The sequence below is a fragment of the Biomphalaria glabrata genome, chromosome 7 (assembly GCF_947242115.1).
Source record: "Biomphalaria glabrata chromosome 7, xgBioGlab47.1, whole genome shotgun sequence".
NCBI classification, from domain to species: domain Eukaryota; kingdom Metazoa; phylum Mollusca; class Gastropoda; family Planorbidae; genus Biomphalaria; species Biomphalaria glabrata.
Genome location: NC_074717.1, coordinates 100,920 through 127,889, shown reverse-complemented (window position 1 = coordinate 127,889; position 26,970 = coordinate 100,920). Strand labels below are relative to the sequence as shown.

At 38.3% G+C, this 26,970-nt stretch overlaps 1 protein-coding gene across 5 annotated transcripts in view; it reads left to right on the top strand.

Annotated features, from left to right (window-relative positions):
- LOC106051926 (diacylglycerol O-acyltransferase 1-like) overlaps window positions 1-26,970 on the top strand; it is a 37,538-nt gene that overhangs the window by 6,990 nt on the left and 3,578 nt on the right. For all 5 annotated transcript variants that reach the window (XM_056034691.1, XM_056034689.1, XM_056034688.1 and 2 more), the window contains 8 exons: window positions 18,878-18,980; window positions 20,864-21,001; window positions 21,761-21,829; window positions 22,096-22,199; window positions 23,082-23,120; window positions 24,290-24,376; window positions 25,095-25,207; window positions 26,355-26,420. In XM_056034691.1, coding sequence (XP_055890666.1) covers window positions 18,878-18,980; window positions 20,864-21,001; window positions 21,761-21,829; window positions 22,096-22,199; window positions 23,082-23,120; window positions 24,290-24,376; window positions 25,095-25,207; window positions 26,355-26,420 — 719 coding nt within the window. The remainder of the gene's footprint in view (window positions 1-18,877; window positions 18,981-20,863; window positions 21,002-21,760; window positions 21,830-22,095; window positions 22,200-23,081; window positions 23,121-24,289; window positions 24,377-25,094; window positions 25,208-26,354; window positions 26,421-26,970) is intronic.

The window sequence follows — 26,970 nt, the reverse complement described above, 5'->3', positions numbered from 1 at the left end:
ATATAAACAAACACGGTTTGTAACAAAAAGCAATTTAAAAACATTTTACTGAGTGCTCCATATACCAGTTTGGAAGCCCCAAAATTTAGAATTTTACAGTAAGAGCTGTAAAAATATAGAAGGCAGAGTTTTTGAACTAATGGAATGAGAGTAGGGGTGGTATATATGTCAAGGTGTGTACTCTTGAGTCATGAGCTGGGTGAAACAAAAAACAATTTTAATCTTCTTATCTAATATAATAAAGATATTAATTTAAAAAAAAAGAAGCATTTCATGTATCATTCTAGTCATGTATGTTATTCAATGACTTAAACTCTGCTAAGTCAGTGTTTTTCCTGGCTGATTCAGGCAACCCATTCCATTCTCTAATGGCACTAGAGAAGAAGGAGCTCTTGTACGAATTTGTTCTAGTTTATGAAATAAGAAATGTCTTTTTGTGTCTTTCTGAGAATTTAATTAGTTTTGTTTTTCTATTTGTAAGTTAAGGTTTAGTCTTTTATGTATTGTAGCTACATTACTTTTTATATTTCTGTCCTGAAATGTCTCAAAGTTTAGTGATTTTACTAATGGTAGTCTTGCCTAAAATTCCATTTTTTAAATTCCCTTTGTATCGATCTGGTATGCATAAAAGTATGATATGGCTCATAAAAGTAGGATATGGCTCATACAAGTATGGGTATGACTCAAGACCCCAACCTAATGGAAATGTTTTGTCATTGTTATGGAATAAGATAAGCAGGGATGACTTAATGCTATTTGAGCTGACGTCAACATTACACTAAACACAAGTTGTTGGCTGCCTGGCTGTGCAGTTTGCGCGCTGGACTGTTGTTTGGATTTATAGATGTCTCCGGTTCGAACCCTGCCCGCTCCCATCCCCTGTCGTCCTGCGGGAGGTTAGGACCAGAAAGTAAACTATCTTCAACTCTGAAGGAACATCCGAAACATGTAAAACATTTTACAAACAAACAAAACATTTTTTACAAACCATTGTTTCTTTCAACTTGCCAAATAGGCCTACAACTCAAGCGTATAGAGATCAAGTGTTTACTAAAAGTATCCCCCCTCCCCCCAGATACACAGAGGCTTACGCTGTCAGTAACACCGGTACTGTACTTGTGATCTTTAATCAGAACCAACAACTCACAAAAACATGTCAAGGCCATTAACCCCAGCCAGCGGTCGAGGTGTGCCGCTGTAAAGTACTAGTGACCTGCCCTTGACAGATACCTGTCTGTCCCAAACACAGGGCGGAATGTATTGTACTGTTACTGGATGCATAAGATAAGATTACACTAACCATTTGTACAATGATGATTTTATGATGCCTACTGTTTTAAAACAAATTTAGAACTTATAGACATGTTACAACCATTCTGCAATTTCTTCATTCGAGGCCTCGCGCTAATTCTAGATGTAAAATATGAAATTAAACCATTTTATACAGGGTGCCCGCGGCCTCATGATTTTCAGGAGCACTTGGAAATCTCTTGAAGTTGCAAAATATACGAAAAAGTCATGATATTATTAAAATTTCATGAAAACTCATAAAATCTCCTGAAATATAGACAAAATTGTCATTTTGGGGGTGTCACTCAATATAGAAAACGCCAATCCTACCTGCGATTTAAAAAAAACGGCATTATAAAATATCCGTAATATTGGCATCTAGTGAAAGAAGCTTCTCGCATCTCAAACTAATCAAGAAATACTTGAGGTCAACAATTCACGAAGACGGATTGAACAATTTGGCCATTCTCGCTATTGGGCGTGATCTAGGTGGGAAACAGAAGTTTGATGATAAAATTGAAGTAAATTAGATCGTGATTTTCTACTTAGTAAAGAATGAATCAGATGTAAAGGCGAATGTATTTCATAGCACGAAATCTTCATTTTCACCTATTATCCTCATCCCTATCCAGACTGGGCCCCGCGCAACCATTTTCGCATAGGGCCTCGCAATTGTTAGGGCCGGCCCTGCGCCCCCCACCCTCTGCACTAGAACTACGGCAAATCGTCTGGAAGTGTGTGAATTCTGTTCATCAAGACAATAACTGGGAGACTCTCAGCGCAGCTCGTTGACTGGAAGATCAAGATGTCTGTGTGGTCTCGTGTACTCAACACTTGGCGCGTGGTGGTGTCCGTTTTTTTAAATTTTGAATATTTTTTTTTTTTATATTTTAACTTTTCTATGAAATTGTTTTTTTTTTTTTTTAAATTGAAAATTGAGCTCATGTAATCATAACAACAATCTCATTCAATCATAACAACAATCTCATTTAACCATAACAACAATCTCATACAATCATAACAACAATATCATACAATCATAACAACAATCTCATACAATCATAACAACAATCTCATACAATCATAACAACAATCTCATATAATCATAACAACAATCTCATTTAACCATAACAAGAATCTCATTTAACCATAACAACAATATCATTTAACCATAACAACAATCTCATACAATCATAACAACAATCTCATACAATCATAACAACAATCTCATACAATCATAACAACAATCTCATACAATCATAACAACAATCTCATTCAATCATAACAATTTCATACAATCATAACAACAATTTCATACAATCATAACAACAATCTCATATAATCATAACAACAATCTCATACAATCATAACAACAATCTCATACAATCATAACAACAATCTCATACAATCATAACAACAATCTCATACAATCATAACAACAATCTCATACAATCATAACAACAATCTCAGACAGGATCAATAAAACTGTCTTTTTCTTAAAAATAATAATTTTTCTTTTTTTTAAAAGTGCTCCTCGCACTAATGTGCTGCTCATTCCGAACCCCGCACACATCGTCGTTAAAGGTTCAAGACCTAAATCCAAGTAAAACACAAAAGAAAAGGGGGAAAATGTTTTCCATTTCTACCAGCGCAGTATTTTTTCACGTGACATTTTCCAGATCCATCAATGGTTTGATGGTATTGTGCATGGAGTCTTCTTCTTCTTCGTTCTCATTGTTATGTTGGAGTGTTCATATGACTAGACCAATACATGAGATGAACTGCGCAATGGTTTCCAAAATCAGAGAGCTCTCCATATAGTTTTCTTTCTATTGGGGTGATTTTGGGGGCCAATGTCTTATACGGGCCTCTTGGTAAAGAGAGCAGTTTTGGAGGACGTGGCCGGCATTCTCAGGTGATACTCCACATGGGCAGATTTCACTGGTTCCAATTTTGAGCTTCCGGTACATGTGTTGTCGCATTCTGTTGTGTCCGGTCCTGAGTCGAAAGATTAGACGTTGGTCTTGTCGGGATAGCTTATAGTAAGCGTCATCTTTCTTGTGATTTGGATGAGAGCTCGTCCATTTCTCATTTATTTTATTGCATGGAGTGATTCCGTATTGTACAAACAGATATATATTATATATATTGTTACGAATCTCACTATCCATGCTCTCTGCAAACTGCACCATACACCACCAACTGAAAGAACTTGACAACTCAGGGCTTCAAATACCGTACTAGTTTAATGTCAATAAAATAACAGCCAATACTGTACAATTGGCAGCACGTAACACAAGACTGTACAAGTATCTCTCCGTTAATAGCCGTACCGCCGTATCAACTCTTGCACTGGTGTCTCCGTCTCGTCTCGGACTTGTACTGAGCCGTCGTAACGAACTGTAGATCGGGAAGTTGTGTCTCCTGGTCTCCGATACCTTCGCTCTTCATATAGGGTCCCTGCTGGCCTTCTAGAACCGGACAGAACGCCGCTCGACCATTCTGGGTGGTCAGATGACTACATCCCTCGTGACGCTCTTGAGCTTTGTTCACGACGCCGATCCATCCCGAACCGTCATGTTGACACTCGTCTCGGCTGACCGTCGTAACCCGGCACGGTTGACCGCTCGTCTAGCGCTGGCCTGGGGCGATTTTCGTCGGCTGAATACACACGCACCACTACCCCCCCCCCCCCCATCTGTGCCACCACCAGGTCTATAACAATATTATTTCACTACGACAGCGATATGGTCTATAAGAAGTTTGATTATATCAGACTATCGCGATGGTTTCTTCCCAGCTATCAGTGAGATTTCTTATCAGCGTACTTAACAACTTTGCACTTTAGAGGTCAACTGTAAAGTTTGTTCGGTATGATAGTGAGTTGACAGTATCAACCAAAAACAGTATCAACCAGAGCGAATACAAGTTTGCTACTGAAATGTTTGTTCAGTAAAATATTTTTTCAAAGCATAGTTATAAATGACAATAGCCTTGGATAGTGGCGAGGTAATCCTCCTCTCTATAGACAGTTAACGTCCAAATATAGCCTTGGATAGTGGCGATGTAATCCTCCTCTCTATAGACAGTTAACGTCCAAATATAGCCTTGGATAGTGGCGATGTAATCCTCCTCTCTATAGACAGTTAACGTCCAAATATAGCCTTGGATAGTGGCGATGTAATCCTCCTCTCTATAGACAGTTAACGTCCAAATATAGCCTTGGATAGTGGCGAGGTAAACGTCCTCTCTATAGACAGTTAACGTCCAAATATAGCCTTGGATAGTGGCGAGGTAAACGTCCTCTCTATAGACAGTTAACGTCCAAATGTAGCCTTGGATAGTGGCGATGTAATCCTCCTCTCTATAGACAGTTAACGTCAAAATATAGAATCTAGAATTGTAGAATAGATCTATACACCGAGATGTAGCAGCTTCTTCAATTAGTTTGGCTTGGCGTGTCATTATCTTCTATATAAATAATTCTCTTCGTCGTCCAACCTTGCGGGACACCACGCAAAAGCCATGGAGGGTAACTCTTTTATTTCTGCAAGACGGACTAGAGTTACCCCCCGTAACTTTCGCGGCGACTGAGAGCACGGCTCAGAAAGAAAAAAAAAAGAGATGGGACAAGTAATCTTTCTCTTTATATTCTATATTTACATTTATGTGTGTATTTTTTTTTTTTACACACGCCAAAATCTTGTGTTATTAAAATAGTTGCATGTTGTTGTTTTTTCTGTAGCTTTGTTTTTATTTTTGCCCCTTCGTTTCCTAACCATGACCACCACTTCACATATATTTCGTGGAGTCAACAGGTCTTTCAATGTAGTCAAATTTCTGCATCAGGTAACTGTTTATTTCTATCAGTCGCATGTTTCTGGAAAAAATGTCATCGACGAAACTGATGCTCTCGAACTTCGCAAGATGGCTGTAAGCTTTGTTTTGCGAACATTGGGATAACTATGGCGACGCCCTGTCCATTGTTCTTATTCACGGAAGCACAGTCATGCACTCTGCTCGACAATACGCTGCCTACATGAGTACTTCCGGTGTTTAATGTGGCGAGCAGTCGTTTGCCCAAACCCACCCCATTTGGACAACTGAGTCTTTCAAGAAGTGTTCATCCGTCTCTAAATAGCGGCGTATGCTACGCCGCGGGTCGACTAGTTTAGATCTATTCACTTCTGTTAGGAAGTCTAATTTTTTTTTTAAAAGTTTCGGTTCGTTATAGTAGGCATCAACACTGGCCTGCAACGTCGCAACCTGTGGGTGGTGGAGTCCAATAGCTCGTAGCCCCGTCGTACAGACCTGTGACGTGGCAACAGACTATTGGGTCTCCCCTGCCCACAGGTTGCGACGTTGCAAATAAATGTTCAGCCCTTCTATGGCGAATGGCTGAGTGAATGCGATGATTCGAAAGCTTGTAGTAATGGTCGAGCTGATCGAGATGTTGTTTAGGTCCCGGGTTCGACTCCGCTTCTGCTTTTCAACGTGGGCTAAAGCGGCAGGCCTAACTTTCTTAACTTGGCAGTTTAAACGTGTGGGCATGGTAGTGGAAGAATTAATCTGTACCGAGACTAGAGACAGATTAAAACTGTTCCGTTTGAGAATAAAGGCAGAATAAAACTGTTCCGTTTGAGAATAAAGGCAGAATAAAACTGTTCCGTTTGAGAATAAAGGCAGAATAAAACTGTTCCGTTTGAGAATAAAGGCAGAATAAAACTGTTCCGTTTGAGAATAAAGGCAGAATAAAACTGTTCCGTTTGAGAATAAAGGCAGAATAAAACTGTTCCGATTGAGAATAAAGGCAGAATAAAACTGTTCCGTTTGAGAATAAAGGCAGAATAAAACTGTTCCGATCGAGAATAAAGGCAGAATAAAACTGTTCCGTTTGAGAATAAAGGCAGAATAAAACTGTTCCGTTTGAGAATAAAGGCAGAATAAAACTGTTCCGTTTGAGAATAAAGGCAGAATAAAACTGTTCCGTTTGAGAATAAAGGCAGAATGAAACTGTTCCGCTTGTGAATAAATTCAGAAAAAAAAAAAAAAACAACCTCTCGTCTTAGAATTTTAAAAAAAAATGTCCCGTTTGTTGTTGGATGTAAGAAGAAAAAAACTTTCCCGTGTTTTGTTTTAAGGGCTGGGGGGGGGGAATATTACGAAAAACAAAACAAAAAAAAACAACTGTTTTCCACGAGGATAGAGTTAGAACAAAACTGTTCCGTCTGAGGATGCTACCGCCCCCCCCCCCCCAAAAAAAAAAAAAAAAAAAAAAAACCTGCTTCGTGTTAAGATGAAATTATAATATACCCCCCCCCCCCCCCCGCCCGAGAGGATAGATAAATTGAGTTTATGTTTTATTTGTTCAGTTACTGCTACTTCCTTGCTACCCATCTGTGTTACTGTCGTCTTGCAGTGTTAGAGAGAGGTGCAATTATTATTACTGTCGTCTTGTAGTGTTAGAGAGATGTGCAATTATTATTACTGTCGTCTTGCAGTGTTAGAGAGATGTGCAATTATTATTACTGTCGTCTTGCAGTGTTAGAGAGATGTGCAATTATTATTACTGTCGTCTTGCAGTGTTAGAGAGATGTGCAATTATTATTACTGTCGTCTTGCAGTGTTAGAGAGATGTGCAATTATTATTACTGTCGTCTTGCAGTGTTAGAGAGATGTGCAATTATTATTACTGTCGTCTTGCAGTGTTAGAGAGATGTGCAATTATTATTACTGTCGTCTTGCAGTGTTAGAGAGATGTGCAATTATTATTACTGTCGTCTTGCAGTGTTAGAGAGATGTGCAATTATTATTACTGTCGTCTTGCAGTGTTAGAGAGATGCAATTATTATTACTGTCGTCTTGCAGTGTTAGAGAGATGCAATTATTATTACTGTCGTCTTGCAGTGTTAGAGAGATGTGCAATTATTATTACTGTCGTCTTGCAGTGTTAGAGAGATGCAATTATTATTACTGTCGTCTTGCAGTGTTAGAGAGATGTGCAATTATTATTACTGTCGTCTTGCAGTGTTAGAGAGATGTGCAATTATTATTACTGTCGTCTTGCAGTGTTAGAGAGATGTGCAATTATTATTACTGTCGTCTTGCAGTGTTAGAGAGATGCAATTATTATTACTGTCGTCTTGCAGTGTTAGAGAGATGCAATTATTATTACTGTCGTCTTGCAGTGTTAGAGAGATGTGCAATTATTATTACTGTCGTCTTGCAGTGTTAGAGAGATGCAATTATTATTACTGTCGTCTTGCAGTGTTAGAGAGATGCAATTATTATTACTGTCGTCTTGCAGTGTTAGAGAGATGTGCAATTATTATTACTGTCGTCTTGCAGTGTTAGAGAGATGCAATTATTATTACTGTCGTCTTGCAGTGTTAGAGAGATGCAATTATTATTACTGTCGTCTTGCAGTGTTAGAGAGATGTGCAATTATTATTACTGTCGTCTTGCAGTGTTAGAGAGATGTGCAATTATTATTACTGTCGTCTTGCAGTGTTAGAGAGATGTGCAATTATTATTACTGTCGTCTTGCAGTGTTAGAGAGATGTGCAATTATTATTACTGTCGTCTTGCAGTGTTAGAGAGATGTGCAATTATTATTACTGTCGTCTTGCAGTGTTAGAGAGATGTGCAATTATTATTACTGTCGTCTTGCAGTGTTAGAGAGATGTGCAATTATTATTACTGTCGTCTTGCAGTGTTAGAGAGATGTGCAATTATTATTACTGTCGTCTTGCAGTGTTAGAGAGATGTGCAATTATTATTACTGTCGTCTTGCAGTGTTAGAGAGATGCAATTATTATTACTGTCGTCTTGCAGTGTTAGAGAGATGCAATTATTATTACTGTCGTCTTGCAGTGTTAGAGAGATGTGCAATTATTATTACTGTCGTCTTGCAGTGTTAGAGAGATGCAATTATTATTACTGTCGTCTTGCAGTGTTAGAGAGATGTGCAATTATTATTACTGTCGTCTTGCAGTGTTAGAGAGATGTGCAATTATTATTACTGTCGTCTTGCAGTGTTAGAGAGATGTGCAATTATTATTACTGTCGTCTTGCAGTGTTAGAGAGATGCAATTATTATTACTGTCGTCTTGCAGTGTTAGAGAGATGCAATTATTATTACTGTCGTCTTGCAGTGTTAGAGAGATGTGCAATTATTATTACTGTCGTCTTGCAGTGTTAGAGAGATGCAATTATTATTACTGTCGTCTTGCAGTGTTAGAGAGATGCAATTATTATTACTGTCGTCTTGCAGTGTTAGAGAGATGTGCAATTATTATTACTGTCGTCTTGCAGTGTTAGAGAGATGCAATTATTATTACTGTCGTCTTGCAGTGTTAGAGAGATGCAATTATTATTACTGTCGTCTTGCAGTGTTAGAGAGATGTGCAATTATTATTACTGTCGTCTTGCAGTGTTAGAGAGATGTGCAATTATTATTACTGTCGTCTTGCAGTGTTAGAGAGATGCAATTATTATTACTGTCGTCTTGCAGTGTTAGAGAGATGCAATTATTATTACTGTCGTCTTGCAGTGTTAGAGAGATGCAATTATTATTACTGTCGTCTTGCAGTGTTAGAGAGATGCAATTATTATTACTGTCGTCTTGCAGTGTTAGAGAGATGCAATTATTATTACTGTCGTCTTGCAGTGTTAGAGAGATGTGCAATTATTATTACTGTCGTCTTGCAGTGTTAGAGAGATGTGCAATTATTATTACTGTCGTCTTGCAGTGTTAGAGAGATGTGCAATTATTATTACTGTCGTCTTGCAGTGTTAGAGAGATGTGCAATTATTATTACTGTCGTCTTGCAGTGTTAGAGAGATGCAATTATTATTACTGTCGTCTTGCAGTGTTAGAGAGATGCAATTATTATTACTGTCGTCTTGCAGTGTTAGAGAGATGTGCAATTTAAATCAGGGGCCTTTGTCTGTCTTTGGAAGAAGCCTCGGCTCCAGTATGTGTTGACCCTAAATAAAGAATTGTTTGTTGGGGATTGTTATGGATAGGAGCGGGGGCGGGGGGGGGGGTGTAATCACGTGACTGGTGATGCGGGACCTAATGACTAGACCGAGACCAATCGACTATACTCGTTTAGAACGCTGGGGATCGGGATGGTGAAAGTGGATGTTGCTTTGCTGGACGCTGCAGGGGCGATGACGCCTGGTCGGGGTCAGTGTTTCTAGACCTCATCTGGGCTTGTCTTTTTTCCCCCACCATATTTTCTTCACCTTATTCTCGTAATGACCTTGGCGCCTTTGTGCTGCTATTATTATATGTCACCTGTCATATTTAGGCCTATTCATAATCTGTGAGGGTGAATACAAATTTTCCAATGTGAATATGCGGACTGAACTAAACGAAAAGATCAACATAGCAACCAGGCCTTTTCACTTGAAGATTAAACATGTTTTTTATTTGCCGTTCTGGGTAGCTGTCTAACCCCATTTTCAAGTTTTTTTTTTGTATTCTCTGATGTCCCAAGAGATCACAGTAAGCCTTCATGTCTGTCCATGATATGTGCGCATGCGTATCCCGTGCTGGTTTCTTCCACTGTAGTGTCGGTTGTTTACCTTGATAACACAAAGTGCTCAGTAAAAGATTTTGAAGCTATTTAGGCCATTGTTCACACCAACAGGTATTTTTACTGTGTCGGTCTTCGGCACTCTGAACTTTCGTTGCATTTACTTTGTTTAACTTGGGAAGCGTGGTCGAGGGGCTAAGTGTGCTTGGCTTGGCTACCTAGAAGGGAGGTTCGACACCCGACTCGGGCAGAGTTGTGTTTACTGAGCGGCCTAAGGCAGCACGGAAAACCAAACCCCTGGACCAAAGCGCTATGAGCATGCTATACGCGTGAAAGTAGCGCTATATAAAAGCTATAATAATAATAATATATAGGAAAGCGGGTTCATGGTGGGCACTATATAGGAAAGTTAAGTGGGCTCATGGTGGGCACAATATAGGAAAGTTAAGTGGGCTCATGGTGTGGACAATATAGGAAAGTTAAGTGGGTCCCTAGTGGGCTCAATATAGGAAAGTTAAGTGGGTTCATGGTGTGCACAATATAGGAAAGTTAAGTGGGCTCATGGTGTGCACAATATAGGAAAGTTAAGTGGGCTCATGGTGGGCACAATATAGGAAAGTTAAGTGGGCTCATGGTAGGCACAATATAGGAAAGTTAAGTGGGCTCATGGTGGGCACAATATAGGAAAGTTAAGTGGGCTCATGGTGTGCACAATATAGGAAAGTTAAGTGGGCTCATGGTGGGCACAATATAGGAAAGTTAAGTGGGCTCATGGTGGGCTCAATATAGGAAAGTTAAGCGGGTTCATGGTGGACACAATATAGGACGTTAAGCGGGTTCATGGTGGGCACAATATAGGAAAGTTAAGCGGGTTCATGGTGGACACAATATAGGAAAGTTAAGCGGGTTCATGGTGGACACAATATAGGAAAGTTTATAAGATTCATGATAGGCACTATGTATATTATAAGGCCTGTCTTCAAGTCCAAAGATGAATGTAGTGTTCAGAATTTCACATGGGGCAGAAATCGGCAAACTACAGCGTTATGGAGTGAGTGTGTGTGTTTCTATGGTGACGGTGGGAAGAGGTTAGCGATTGGTTTTGAATGGTGCAACATAGGTGGCCTTGTCGTCAGCGTTCTTAGTTTGGACAAACGACGTCCAGAACTGAAAGGTTGTGTTACTCTAGTCAGTTAGATGTTAAAAAAAAATATTCTTAGTCTAGTACATTGACTTTGTTTTATATCAAGTTGATTTTGTCTACGTTATAACAAAAGTTATATATTGTGCGTGTTTTTTTTTTTTTTTAATGATGCTCTTTTTATAAGGTTGTCTAAGCCTGGTCGTGCGGTTTGCGCGCTGGACTGTCGTTCGGACTTATCGATAGTCCCGGGTTCAAACCCTGCCCGCTCCCATCCCCCGTCGTCCTGCGGGAGGTTTGGACTAGGAAGTAATTATTTTCAACTCTGAAGGAACATCCGAGACATGCAAAACATTTTACATTGTACAAGAGGCGCAACAGTTTAGACCAGTGATGCTCAAAATACGGCCCGCGGGCCAGATGCGGCCCGCAACTTGGTTCTATCCGGCCCGCTGAAAGATCTTTGCTTTTTTGTGTAACATGATAATAAGCCAACATAATAGTTTTAGAAAGAAAGTGTTACTATTTTGGAAAAAACAAAAAACAATACATATAGGCCTACGGCATTATCAAACAAATATGGCGGCATTCTTGATTTGAGCCCCAAATAAAATATTGTTAAACTGCGCTTAAAGATTGGAGGATAGATGGGAATATTTACCAAAAAGAAACAAGAAAATAAGTCGGTGGTAAAACTAGTTACAATGTTGCTCACATTATAAGCTGAGAAATGAAGACACTGCCAGGCGTGTAAAAAATAGAATAAACCTCAAAATCCCATTAATAATGTAAGTAGTAGATTCACGGGTTTCTAATCAAATACTTTGAGGTCAATTTCGGTAAATGGCCCGCGACATAAGTGTTGGAAATTAAAATGGCCCGCGACATGAGTGTTGGAAATTAAAATGGCCCGCAGGTCGAATTAGGTTGGGCATCACTGGTTTAGACGAAGCTTTGCCTTGCCGACATGTTATTCCAATGTGGCCTAAATCAAATATCTAGGCAGATGTGGATGCAGTTAACAAATGGTTGATGATACTACGTTCAATGCTGTACATGCCCCAATGAGCTTGCATCTCACGATTTCCGTCATTTTCCCCAACGATTTGCGTCTTGTACTTGTGTGGCATTCATTGTTGAATTCAAAATAACCATTGCAACACATCAACACAGCACACTAGGCCCTGGAGTTTTGCCTTCGTCTCTTCAGCGTGTCCTCCGAAATTGTTGGTTCTCAAGCCACGAGCAATGCTACTCTGCCTCATCGTGGCGCTCGTGTGGAAACGACCTTTAGAGGAAGTGGTTAGGGTAGCAAAATAAGACTCCCCCACGGGTAGACGAGAGTCCACCTATTGCACGGCGCGGAGTTGTAAAAGAGTCCCCACAAACCTGTCACAAATCCATGGGCCGTTCCTCAAGGGACCGTTGCATAAATGGTGAGTCCCTCACGGCCATGGGTTGCATAAATGGCGAGTCCCCCACGGTTAGCCTGGTATAACGAAGAAAAATGGCGGAGGCTCCCGGTGCCTTCGGCCATGTGCAGCCAAGCATGCGTCGGGGGCCAAAGGCATTGGAAACAGCAATGCTTTACATAGGCATTGACTCGGGTCTCTCTCAAACAGAACTGTGTTCTCACAGGGTTTTTTTTTTTTTTTACTGTTTGGCGTCCAAACAGGGTTTTTTTTCAAACTTAGAACTCGAAGAGCCTTCGGCTCAGCTCTTGGACGATCAACAAGGTTCTCAAGCAGACGTGGCCATCCAGCTGACACCTTCGCTTGCGATGATAGCCACGTTGTTCGGGTTTAGTCAGATAGCGTTTCTAAATCTCCTAAAGCTCGTGTTGATTAGCATGAAGTGGCGCTTGACAAAATGTTTGTAAACAAACTGTTACCTAAGAACTCGACCTTACAATCATATTAAAACTTCCAGAAGGGAAACGTACTTATTGCAAAACTATCACTACTAGAATCTAGATCTAGAATATAGATCAGATCTATAAAAAAAAATCTCGATGTCGCCTCGCTACTTGTGTGATTGTAGCCTACCTGTAGTTTTTTCTTTAACTCAGAATCTTGTCTTGCGAGTAGATATATAGAGTCTGATTATTCAACTTTCAATAATTTCCAATGAAGTATAAGTTTGTGATTTCATATCTAGACTCTAGATCTAGATCTACCTGGAGCAGTTACAATTGTGTTTGTTACTTAGATCTAATGATGATATCTAGATCTAAACCAACTAACAGAGATTTAGTCTCTAATTAACATGCGTGACTAGATTAACTCATGGATGTGCATAGTGGGCTACGTAATTAGCATCTTTTGAAGTATAACAATATCTGTCATTTATAAGATAATATTTAAACATGTCTCTGAGACGCTTGATGCACTGGACGTCCTCCCAAGGGATGGCGCGCTGGCTGCTACGAATGTCGAATGGAAAAGTGGTTTGAGTGCTGGGAAAAGTCCCAAAAAGCCCGTGGAGTCTGGGAGCGCATGAGGCGCCCTGACCGCACTTACCCGTGGTGGAGGCTGTCCAGGCCTGAGCAAGCTATTATAGCACAGTGCAGGACAGGCCACTGTCCTGTTGGCTCATATTTCTCGCGGCTATGGCCAAATTTCAATTCACGGTGCCCTCGCTGCGGGGAAGAAGAGGAAACCGTGCCTCATATTCTGTTTGACTGCCCCAGACTTGCTGATCTCCGTCTCGACAGGTCTGGGAAACCCAAAATTCTCGACCTGTATGGCGACATTCACGCACTACGCAAGACAGCAGGGTTTCTGTCCAGGGCTTTTGCAAGAGAGGATTTGAGCCTCTCAAGCCCTCACTCTAATGGAGTTTGATGATGATGACGAATGTCGAAGCACCCAGCACGTTTCTACAAGCAAACGTCCGAAATCCTAACTCTCAATCGTGAAAAGTTAAAAATCTTGGGAGGAATCCGAGAGTGCCCTTGGTTTCTGGCAGCATATGAACCACACAGATCCCGACGATCCGTGGTGCCGGCTAAGGGGGATCAAGTCAATCATTGCGCAGAGTAGGACGGAACGCTGTCCTCTTGGGACATAGCCTGCTTTGTCCGGTTTCATAGCCTACTTTGTCCGGTTTCGTGCAATCTGTGTACCCCGATGTCGAAACTATGGAAACAGTGTCGCTTATTTTATACGAGTGTCCCCCAAAGCCAAGAGTTAAAGAAGAGGGGGGGGGGTCCCTCGATCTGTATGGGGTCTACCAGCGAAAACAATTATTATAGTAGGCCTGACCTGCGACGTCGCAACTTGCCCGTTGGTACGTCACAGGTCTGACGTCACGAGGCGATACGCTGGACGGCGGCCCAGTCTCTTGCCAGAGCATGACGGGAAGACAAGTCCTTCCTGCTCTGTTCCCTAATCGGAGTTCATCTCAGGTCCCAGGTCATATGCCTTTCAAAAATGTGCAATAGTCTGGGCTAGAAAGAAACTGGCCATATAAGCAGTCCTAAGATATGATATTGTGACCTGCTCCTGATTGGCCCAGCGTGACCTTGGGTAAAACCAAATATCTAGGGCTTAGTTTTGGTGACGTGACTAGATATCTAGTACACACTGTAATCGGTCCCAATAATGTAAGAATGGAAATAATAGTATGATCTAGATCTATTAGATCTATTACACTGTAAGATAATGTAATATATAATGTAAGAATGAAAATAATGACAAGAAAGATCTTAGTATGATCTAGGAATTGACAACAGTAGCCTAGGCCTATATATAAATAAATACATTCTAAATGAAGTAAAATTTTCACATGATAGATCTGGTAGATCTAATCTACATTTATAGATCTAGATCCAAAAAAAAAATAAAAAAAAAAATACTAGTCTATAGTGTAAAAATATTTTATCAAATTCTTGTAAGTTTATAACCATGAATTTTGGTTTAAGATACTTAAAACAAAACACAAGCACATAGACTAGATTTAGACAATTTTAGACCACTCACTGCTATAATAAGAATTACAATTAATGAAACCAAAATGATTTAAATTTATGGATCTATAAATCTTGATCTTTATATCAAAATGAAAGAACTATATATTCATTTATTATCTGGCTATAGTTCTAAATATTACAGTGTACTTTAAGATTAGAATCACACAGACTGTTACTAATAATAAAGCTTGTGTTGGAGTCCGAAGATTAAGGAGGATTGTAGTATTTCATGCGGCAATGCAGTCCCAGCTGTGACCTACATATTTTACCAGTCTGTCACATTAAATTTGTAATATTGTAGGCCTATACATTTTTTAAAGTAGTGCTTGTAATTTATAATGTAATATTATAGGCCTATACATTTTTAAAGTAGTGCTTGTAATTTATAATCTAAGATAAAAGTATTAAAAACATCAATGAGATCTGATCTAGCTGTGGGTGTCTGCCTAATTGTGTGGTATGTGCTTTGGTTGTCTTCACAATAGTCCAGAGTTCAAACCCATCAAAATGCCATTTCCAGGTGTTCAGCTGGAGGTTTAGTCATGGGCATAATAGTCTCCATTTCTTAAGGAATGTTGGAAACTTGAAAATAGAAGTTCTACTTTATATTTTGAGATTTATTTTTTCTTCTTAGTTGGTTAGGGAGGACTGGAGTCTAAGTAAGTCTAAGCTGATTAGGGAGGACTGAAGTCTAAGTAAGTCTAAGCTGGTTAGGGAGGACTGAAGTCTAAGTAAGTCTAAGCTGGTTAGGGAGGACTGGAGTCTAAGTAAGTCTAAGCTGGTTAGGCAGGACTGAAGTCTTAAGTCTAAGCTGGTTAGGGAGAACTAAAGTCTAAGTAAGTCTAAGCTGGTTAGGGGACTGAAGTCTAAGTAAGTCTAAGCTGGTTAGGGAGAACTGAAGTCTAAGTAAGTCTAAGCTGGTTAGGGAGGACTGAAGTCTAAGTAAGTCTAAGCTGGTTAGGGAGGACTGAAGTCTAAGTAAGTCTAAGCTGGTTAGGGAGAACTGAAGTCTAAGTAAGTCTAAGCTGGTTAGGGAGGACTGAAGTCTAAGTAAGTCTAAGCTGGTTAGGGAGGACTGAAGTCTAAGTAAGTCTAAGCTGGTTAGGGAGGACTAAAGTCTAAGTAAGTCTAAGCTGGTCAGGGAGGACTAAAGTCTAAGTAAGTCTAAGCTGGTTAGGGAGGACTGAAGTCTAAGTCTAAGCTGGTTAGGGAGGACTGAAGTCTAAGTCTAAGCTGGTTAGGGAGAACTAGAGCCTAGTCTAAGCTGGTTAGGGAGAACTGAAGTCTAAGTAAGTCTAAGCTGGTTAGGGAGGACTGAAGTCTAAGTAAGTCTAAGCTGGTTAGGGAGGACTGAAGACTGAGCTGGTTAGGGAGGACTGAAGTCTAAGTAAGTCTAAGCTGGTTAGGGAGGACTGAAGTTTAAGTAAGTCTAAGCTGGTCAGGGAGGACTGAAGTCTAAGTAAGTCTAAGCTGGTTAGGTAGGACTGAAGTCTAAGTAAGTCTAAGCTGGTTAGGGAGGACTGAAGTCTAAGTAAGTCTAAGCTGGTTAGGGAGGACTGGAGTCTAAGTAAGTCTAAGCTGGTTAGGGAGGACTAAAGTCTAAGTAAGTCTAAGCTGGTTAGGGAGGACTGGAGTCTAAGTAAGTCTAAGCTGGTTAGAGAGGACTGAAGTCTAAGTAAGTCTAAGCTGGTTAGGGAGGACTGAAGTCTAAGTAAGTCTAAGCTGGTTAGGGAGGACTGAAGTCTAAGTAAGTCTAAGCTGGTCAGGGAGGACTGAAGTCTAAGTAAGTCTAAGCTGGTTAGGGAGGACTGGAGTCTAAGTAAGTCTAAGCTGGTTAGGGAGGACTGAAGTCTAAGTAAGTCTAAGCTGGTCAGGGAGGACTGAAGTCTAAGTAAGTCTAAGCTGGTTAGGGAGGACTGAAGTCTAAGTAAGTCTAAGCTGGTTAGGGAGGACTAAAGTCTAAGTAAGTCTAAGCTGGTCAGGGAGGACTAAAGTCTAAGTAAGTCTAAGCTGGTTAGGGAGGACTGAAGTCTAAGTAAGTCTAAGCTGGTTAGGGAGGACTGAAGTCTGAGCTGGTTAGGGAGGACTGAAGTCTAAGTAAGTCTAAGCTGGTTAGGGAGGACTGAAGTTTAAGTAAGTCTAAGCTGGTCAGGGAGGACTAAAGTCTAAGTAAGTCTAAGCTGGTTAGGGAGGACTAAAGTCTAAGTAAGTCTAAGCTGGTCAGGGAGGACTAAAGTCTAAGTAAGTCTAAGCTGGTTAGGGAGGACTGAAGTCTAAGTCTAAGCTGGTTAGGGAGGACTGAAGACTGAGCTGGTTAGGGAGGACTGAAGTCTAAGTAAGTCTAAGCTGGTTAGGGAGGACTGAAGTCTAAGTAAGTCTAAGCTGGTTAGGGAGGACTGAAGTCTAAGTAAGTCTAAGCTGGTCAGGGAGGACTGAAGTCTAAGTAAGTCTAAGCTGGTCAGGGAGGACTGAAGTCTAAGTAAGTCTAAGCTGGTTAGGGAGAACTAAAGTCTAAGTTAAGATCTAAGCTGGTTAGGGAGGACTGAAGTCTAAGTAAGTCTAAGCTGGTTAGGGAGGACTAAAGTCTAAGTAAGTCTAAGCTGGTCAGGGAGGACTAAAGTCTAAGTAAGTCTAAGCTGGTTAGGGAGGACTGAAGTCTAAGTAAGTCTAAGCTGGTTAGGGAGGACTGAAGTCTGAGCTGGTTAGGGAGGACTGAAGTCTAAGTAAGTCTAAGCTGGTTAGGGAGGACTGAAGTTTAAGTAAGTCTAAGCTGGTTAGGGAGGACTGAAGTCTAAGTAAGTCTAAGCTGGTTAGGGAGGACTGAAGTCTAAGTAAGTCTAAGCTGGTTAGGGAGGACTAAAGTCTAAGTAAGTCTAAGCTGGTCAGGGAGGACTAAAGTCTAAGTAAGTCTAAGCTGGTTAGGGAGGACTGAAGTCTAAGTAATTCTAAGCTGGTTAGGGAGGACTGAAGTCTAAGTCTAAGCTGGTTAGGGAGAACTAGAGCCTAGTCTAAGCTGGTTAGGGAGAACTGAAGTCTAAGTAAGTCTAAGCTGGTTAGGGAGGACTGAAGTCTAAGCTGGTTAGGGAGAACTAAAGTCTAAGTTAAGATCTAAGCTGGTTAGGGAGGACTGAAGTCTAAGTTAAGTCTAAGCTGGTTAGGGAGAACTGAAGTTTAAGTAAGTCTAAGCTGGTTAGGGAGGACTTAAGTCTAAGTCTAAGCTGGTTAAGACTTTTGGATGCTTTGGGAACACAGACAATGTCTGTATAGAGACACTTCATAATTCTACATAACATATTCTTATACACTTTATTCTAATCTTGTAAAATAAATAAATTGACTTTCTCTACAAGCTTTGTCAGGTGACAGGTGTATGAGGATGATTTACACCCTAAATAGTTATAGTGTATATTTAAGAGCTGTATGACACCAGCCATCTTGTGTTGTGTCTTCCTAATATTATATGCTATTTAAAACTATGATTCTGATCATCTTATATTGTTTCTTCTTCAAGTTTTGTATGTTAGGAATTATGAATCCAGCCATCTTGTATGTAAGTTGTAAAGTTAAAAAGTAAGAAAGTTCCCCTTTCAGGCCATGCGATATATAGGGTAGACGATGTAAAGGTCATCTGTTTATGTGGCCCATGGTTAATGAGGGTGTCAAGTGGCCAGCACAATGACTAACCGCCTTTACTGTTCCCCAACTAATGTCAGGTACCCATTAGAGATGGTTGGACTTGGAGGCGCCCTTAAGATCCCGAAATTAAAAATCTCATTCTTCACCAGGATTTGAACTCAGGACCCTGGCTTGGAAGCCAAGCACTTTACCACTCAGCCACCTTTGAGTTAGCAATGATCATGTGACTAACCATTTAGGGAGTGTGATCCTAAAGTTGTATGTCTCCTTGACCCAGTCCTTTTGTTTGGTTCACAGGGAAAGATCAGCAACTCAGTTGGTGTTGTTATTTATATTATCAATTTGACAGTGTTGTTGTTGTTCCCTGCTGCTGTCATCTATTATCTTCATCCTGTCATTGGTAAGTCATTTCATACATAATCTCACAACATCCTGTCATTGGTAAGTCATTTCATACATAATCTCACAACATCCTGTCATTGGTAAGTCATTTCATACATAATCTCACAACATCCTGTCATTGGTAAGTCACTTCATACATAATCTCACAACATCCTGTCATTGGTAAGTCATTTCATACATAATCTCACAACATCCTGTCATTGGTAAGTCATTTCATACATAATCTCACAACATCCTGTCATTGGTAAGTCATTTCATACATAATCTCACAACATCCTGTCATTGGGAAGTCATTTCATACATAATCTCACAACATCCTGTCATTGGTAAGTCATTTCATACATAATCTCACAACATCCTGTCATTGGTAAGTCATTTCATACATAATCTCACAACATCCTGTCATTGGGAAGTCATTTCATACATAATCTCACAACATCCTGTCATTGGTAAGTCATTTCATACATAATCTCACGACATCTTGTCATTGGTAAGTCACTTCATACATAATCTCACAACATCCTGTCATTGGTAAGTCATTTCATACATAATCTCACAACATCCTGTCATTGGTAAGTCATTTCATACATAATCTCACAACATCCTGTCATTGGTAAGTCATTTCATACATAATCTCACAACATCCTGTCATTGGTAAGTCATTTCATATATAATCTCACAACATCCTGTCATTGGTAAGTCATTTCATACATAATCTCACAACATCCTGTCATTGGGAAGTCATTTCATACATAATCTCACAACATCCTGTCATTGGTAAGTCATTTCATACATAATCTCACAACATCCTGTCATTGGTAAGTCATTTCATACATAATCTCACAACATCCAGTTAAAGGCATAAACTATGACATAATGTCATGACATCCAGTAATAGGTATTTAAAAAATGACAATCTCACAACATCCAGTTAAAGGCATAAAATATGACATAATGTCATGACATCCAGTAATAGGTATTTAAAAAATGAGATAATCTCATGACATCCAGTAATAGGTATACAAAAATGACATAATCTCATGACACCCAGTTATAAGTATAAAATAAATGACATAATCTCACAACATCCAGTTAAAGGCATAAAAAAAATGACATAATCTCATGACATCCAGTAATAGGTATACAAAAAAATCTCACAACACCCAGTTATAAGTATAAAACAAATGACATAATCTCACAACATCCAGTTATAGGTATATAAAAAAAGACTTTATCTCAATGTGGAATTGCACGTGGTCATCTCTTTTCTTTTACTATTCAGCTCTTCTTATATTCAGTTGGACATTTCCTTTCAAAACACCAAGCTGGGTCTCTCTTTCAAAAAATTCATCTAGTCTATCCCTAGGATATGTCGCTATGCCCCTTTAAAATAGTCTCCCCTGCCAATAAGTTAGTAGGACAACTCTGTACATTAGTTCTGTCCGTTGGACACTACCATACAAGTTTTATCAAACAGCGGGACAGCACAAAATATCAAACACACCTCTACAAAGTTTATATAACACCTCTACATTGTGTGTATGTGTCTTGGGTGTGAATGTTGTTTGCATCTATATTGTTATTGTTATAGTATTTACGCTGAGGTGATCAACTGTAGTCAAACTGAATTTCTTTTTTGTTTTTACCAATAAAAATTATCTTATCTTTCTTGAATTTTTTTTCTTTGTAACATTTTTTTTGTCCCTTTTCTAAACCAGTATGAACAAGTGATTTGTAAAATGTAGAGATGTATATATATGAGATTAAACTTGGTAAATAACTCTAATACTATAATAACCATTGCGTCCAATGTTTTGTGTTTGAAGCTTTATACCAGTAAACATTAATTTCCTTACTGTGTGTTGACTACTTTTTTTCCAGTCTTTTCCATCTTCACGTTGGGCAATGTCACCATCTGTTTTTTGAAGCTTATCTCTTATGCTCATGTGAATTACTGGTGCCGAGAAAATTACGCAAACAAGAGGCTCAAGAGAAGATCCTCCTCGGGTAACATTGCAGGTGAGACGAAGGATCATTTACTTGCCCTTTAACACATCTACTTTGATTCAGTGATTTATAGACGTCAACATATTTTTAAAAATTCAACATATGTTTACGTGTAATTAACATTATTGATAACACATTTATGCTCTTTCAATCAAATTAGAAAATTTATTTCACTTATGATTTTTACATATATTTAACACTATTGGTTAGGCGGCCAATAATAGAATATGCATCCTCTTTTTGAGACCCCTCAACTCAAGAAAACATAAAGAAACTGGAACAGACACAAAGTAGAGCAGTGAGATTCATAACAAACAAATATTCACATTTGTCCATCACCTTTAGTAAAATCATTAAGTTTAGAATCCCTTCAGGCTAGAAAAATTAAAAGTGAATTAGTATTTATACATAAAACACTGAACCATAATCTTCAAATACAAAAACAAAACCTAATAAAATACTCAGAAAGACCCAAAGATGAAGGCACATTCCTCGTTCCGTATGCTAGAAGAAATGTGTACAAATACTCCTTCTTCCCTAGTGTTATTAGAGCATAGAATGAGTTGCCTGAGTCAGTCAGGAAAACCAATGACTTGGCAGAATTTAAGTCATTGATTAACATGCTTGACTAGATTGACCTAGCGGCATGCGTAGGACATAATTATCTTCTTTTTTGAAGTAACGTCTGTATTGCTTACCATTTTCACTATAAATTGGAAAATTTTGTCTTTGGCTAAATTCACTATGGCAATTCTTTCTCTTTGATTACAGATGACCAGTCAGCTAACAATGCAGTTAATAAAACACTTCAAAGTTATCCAGACAATCTTAATGTTCGAGGTACATTTTCTCAGTTATCTATCTAGTCACATTAGGATTGTAGATATATTGATGATCTGTGTGTCCTAGTCAAAATATTTTAAGTGTGTGTTACATCTAATAACTAATAATAAATCAATTTGTGTTAAAGCGTATCTAAAAAATATTGTGTATAGTGTGGATAACTCTTAAATTTTGTGTATTATTGCTGAAAATATTTGTTGTTATGTAACAAATAAAAACAATTGATATTTTGTTCATTATTTGCACATTTTGATTATCTTCAGATTTGGCCTATTTCATGTTTGCACCAACTTTGTGCTATGAACTTAATTTCCCTCGATCAGCCAGAATCAGGAAAAGGTTTTTGGCTAAAAGAGTGATAGAGATGGTGAGTTTATGACATTTTGTCTCAGTTTTGATAAACAAACCTACAACATTTAGGTGAAATGAATTTCCTTTATAATTGATTATTTTTTGTATTTGTTTTTTTGTACGTTCGTGAATGTTCAAACTCTGAGACTTTAAAGTTGAGACTTTAAAGTGACTTCACACCATTGCTAATAACATTGTTTAGAAATAACTTTATATTAAAACAAGGTCAATAGTTTTTCTGGCACATTCTAAGCATTTTTCATTGCCATGAAAAGATAACTGGAACAGTTTGTAACTAATGTGAGACATGTTTCCATAGAAAGAGAGGCCAGAAATACAAGAACAAAAACTGCTTTAACAATTAGTAGCATTTCTGGGTGGTTTACTGACAAGAAAAAAAGTCAAGAGACCAGTCAATAATGGAATTATTGATTTTTTTGTGTGTATTTGTATGTTTTGTATGGTCGTGAATGTTCAAATTCTGAGACATTAAAGTGACTTCACACCATTGCTAGTAATATTGTGTAGAAATAACTATATATTAAAAAACAACCCAACAAGGTCAATAGTTTTTCTGGCACATTCTAAGCATTTTTCATCGCCATGAAAAGATGACAACTGGGACAGTTTGTAGCTAATGTGAGACATGTTCCCTTAGAAAGAGAGGCCAGAAATACAAGAACAAAAACTGCTTTAACAATTAGTAGCATTTCTGGGTGGTTTACTGACAAGAAAAAAGTCAAGGGACCAGTCAATGATGGAATAGTTTGGAGTTTTAAAATAAAATTAATTACAAACTCTGCACCAACATAGGAAAGTTTCCTTAGTGGGTAGCTCATACAATTCTTGTAAACTTGGTAAATAAATGATTCAGTTCTAAGTTTTTTTGTATTTCCAGGTGTTTTTGACTTGGTTGATGGTGGCCCTGATGCAACAGGTATCTGCACTTTTTAGTATTTTTCATATTTTGAAATCTGACATTAAAGGAACTTATATCCTGGACAAATCTTAATTTATAAAATAGGATATGTAGTTATTTAGCTAATAATTCACACACATTTGTTTATTTTACCAAACATATTTAGATCATATAGCTCATCTTTCATACTACAGCCTGCTCAGTGGAGTCTGGTCCAATCTCTTTTGTGGACATGTGGAGCTGCTCAGTGCAGTCTGGTCCAATCTCTTTTGTGGACATGTGGAGCTGCTCAGTGGAGTCTGGTCCAATCTCTTTTGTGGAGCTGTCAGTTGAGTCTGGTCCAATCTCTTTTGTGGACATGTGGAGCTGCTCAGTGCAGTCTGGTCCAATCTCTTTTGTGGACATGTGGAGGGAGTGGAGTATCTTAAAGATTTTGTACTGCCTTTAGGTACTCAGCAAATGCAACTCAGCTCAAGTTAGGTTTCAAACTCGATCCTGCTTGATAGGTAGCACGCATTCCACAAGAATTGAAGCCGGTGGTTATCACTTGACACAGACTTAACTCTGTTGTGGCTTCTTGGTAGTCACTTGACACAGACTTCACGCTGTTGTATCTTCTTGGTAGTCACTTGACACAGACTTAACTGTTGTATGTTCTTGGTAGTCACTTGACACAAATGTAACTCTGTTGTATCTTCTTGGTAGTCACTTGACACAGACTTAACTCTGTTGTATCTTCTTGATAGTCACTTGACACATTATCTCTATTGTATCTTCTTGAAAGTCACTTGACACAGACTTATTTCTGTTGTATCTTCTTGGTAGTCACTTGACACAGACTTAACTCTGTTGTATCTTCTTGGTAGTCACATGACACTGATGTAACTGTTATATCTTCTTGGTAGTCACTTGACACAGACTTAACTCTGTTGTATCTTCTTGGTAGTCACTTGACACAGATGTAACTTTGTTGTATGTTCTTGGTAGTCACTTGACACATTTAATATGTATACCTATTTGTATCTCCTTGTTACTATAACACTACTTCAATTATTATTTTTTTTTGGTATTGACCAAATAAAAGTTTTAGCAAATTATGTTTGGACCGCCCTCTTCTTTATATTTATAAGTCGTTATGGTGTTGCAGTACTAGTGATTTGTATGTTAAATTTTTTTTCTTACTCTAGTGGATTGTCCCTGCAGTAAACAATGCCAGGCAGCCATTGGAAGAAATGGAAATCTTCAAAATGTTAGAAAGATTGTTAAAACTTGCAGTAAGTTTGTTGAATGGAAGTGCAACACAAACTTGGTTGTTGATTTCTGTTTAAACTTTTTGTAATTGTATTTTCCCCTGAACAAAAAAGTTTTAAAATAGAATTTGAAAACATACATATTTTTTGTTTCTATGTTAAGAATTTTAATGGGCTCATACAGTCTACCTCGATTAAAGACTTATTTTATTTTTGATACCTATGAAAACTAGACTCAGTTGTACCTGTAAATATTCAGTTTTTAAAGAATGCCTTTTGTTTCTCTTTTTTTAAATGTTGAATGTCATTTCAAATACATTTCTTGATTTTTTAAAGAATGCCTTTTGTTTCTCTTTTTTTAAATGTTGAATGTCATTTCAAATACATTTCTTGAATTACATCGACAGTGTAAAGACTAGCTTAAATTTGGAACATTTCTCTTGATGCAGTCAATGTTTAACGTATAGGAATACAAAAAAAATATTCTGAACATTTGAGCAAAATAAAATTAGCACTTCTTTATATCCTGGTAGCCTGGACAATGTTTTTTTTTTTTACTTATTTTTAAAATATATATTTACAAAAACTAGTGTATAGGTAATTGTAAACACATATAACCTATAGTTATAACCATAAGTGATTTTTTATACATGTTCATTAGGTTTTTTGTGATGTTGAAGCTTATGTAGTTTTAAGTTTTAAAGACTTATTAAGAACTGATGATATTTTTTTTTTGGTTCAGATTCCCAATCACTTGATCTGGCTGATTTGGTTTTACTGTTTCTTTCATTCGACACTGAATGTTGTAGCAGAACTGTTGAGATTCGGGGACAGAGTTTTTTATAAGGACTGGTGGTAAGTTGTTTACATTGGTCTCATTTTCTTTTCTTTTTTTTTTTTTGTTTAATAAATTTTCACTGTAAATTCATAATTCTAAATTGTATTTAGACCAGCTGTCATTACATGTCAAAGGATAATGCGGTATCAATAAGAGTAATAAAAATAGATAGCTACAGACTTCATGTCAGAAACTCATAAAATGCTTATCAAATTTGTTTTCCCAATAATAAAAAGTTTATAAAAGAAATATTTTGCACAAGCTGAAAAGTACTAGATATTGTAAAAAAAAAACTGATAAATAATTAGTGTCTTGTTTTCCTATTTGCCTCCTTTCCTTGTCTATAAATCATTATTTCCTACTTGCCAAATTTTATGAGTAATAAGGTGTTATTACTGGAAGAAAATGGATATAAACACTTACCTATAAAATATTTTAAATGTTGGGTCCAGCAGAACTGTTATTACTAACAGGAGAATGGGCAAAGGGGAGAAACTATTGCCTAAATCAGTAAGTTTCAGGCTGGGTCGTTGGCCTTGGTTGGCTACTCTTCAAGGTCTAGGATGTAGAAAACTCTGAATTCAACGGTCTGGTGACTTACTGATGTACTTAAACATGGGAAAGTCTTTGGGGTCAACTATAAGGAAAAATCAGGAGTCTGTGATGATTAGGCAGCTTGCTGCATGCTACACCCTCACAAAGCCTGCGGTGCTGCTAATTCCATACTGTATTGGCACTTGCCGTTGCTTTGGACACATCAGCTGCATGGATGGGGGGGGGGGGGGGGGGGGAACTGCTTTGTGGGTGACAATTGTTCCAACCAGAGCTAATGCCCAGGTTAAAATATTTGGACCATTGCATACAAAATTGTATAATGGCTAATGACGTGTGAAAGTGTCTTCAAATATTTGTATATTATTTTTAGTTTTATTCAAAGTACTGCAGACATGCTTTTTTTTTTTAACCATTAAGTAGTATTATTGGTGATTTTATACATGACAGTCTACGTGTTCTAGGTGTGTTAAAGGAATTACTAGCCTAATAGAAAAATGATTAAGTTATATTGCTCATTAAATTTCATCTCAAGTTAAGTCTGCAGTTTTTTATTGTGTTTTTCTTTGTAATACTTCAGTTCTATTAAAATTCTACAACTCTGTCTTTCAGGAATGCAGAAACAGTTTCTGAATTTTGGCAACATTGGAACATTCCTGTCCATCGATTTGCAGCCAGGTAACAAACTGTGTGGGAGTTTCTTTACAAACTGTGTGAAAGTGTCTTCAACTGTGTAAAAGTGTTTTCACCAACTGTGTGAGAGTGTCTTTACAAACTGTGTGAAAGTGTCTTCACCAACTGTGTGAAAGTGTCTTCACCAACTGTGTGAAAGTGTCTTCACCAACTGTGTGAAAGTGTCTTCACAAACAGTGTGAAAGTGTCTTCACAAACTGTTTGAAAATGTCTTTACCAACTGTGTGAGAGTATCCTTACAATTAATTTCAATTGATAGGATGTTGCTTTTTAGTCACTTTATGTTCATTTACAAACTGTGTGAAAGTGTCTTCACCAACTGTGTGAAAGTGTCTTCACAATTAGTGTGAAAGTGCCTTCACCAACTGTGTGAAAGTGTCTTCACAATTAGTGTGAAAGTGTCTTCACCAACTGTGTGAAAGTGTCTTCACAATTAGTGTGAAAGTGTCTTCACCAACTGTGTGAAAGTGTCTTCACAATTAGTGTGAAAGTGTCTTCACAAACTGTTTGAAAATGTCTTCACCAACTGTGTGAA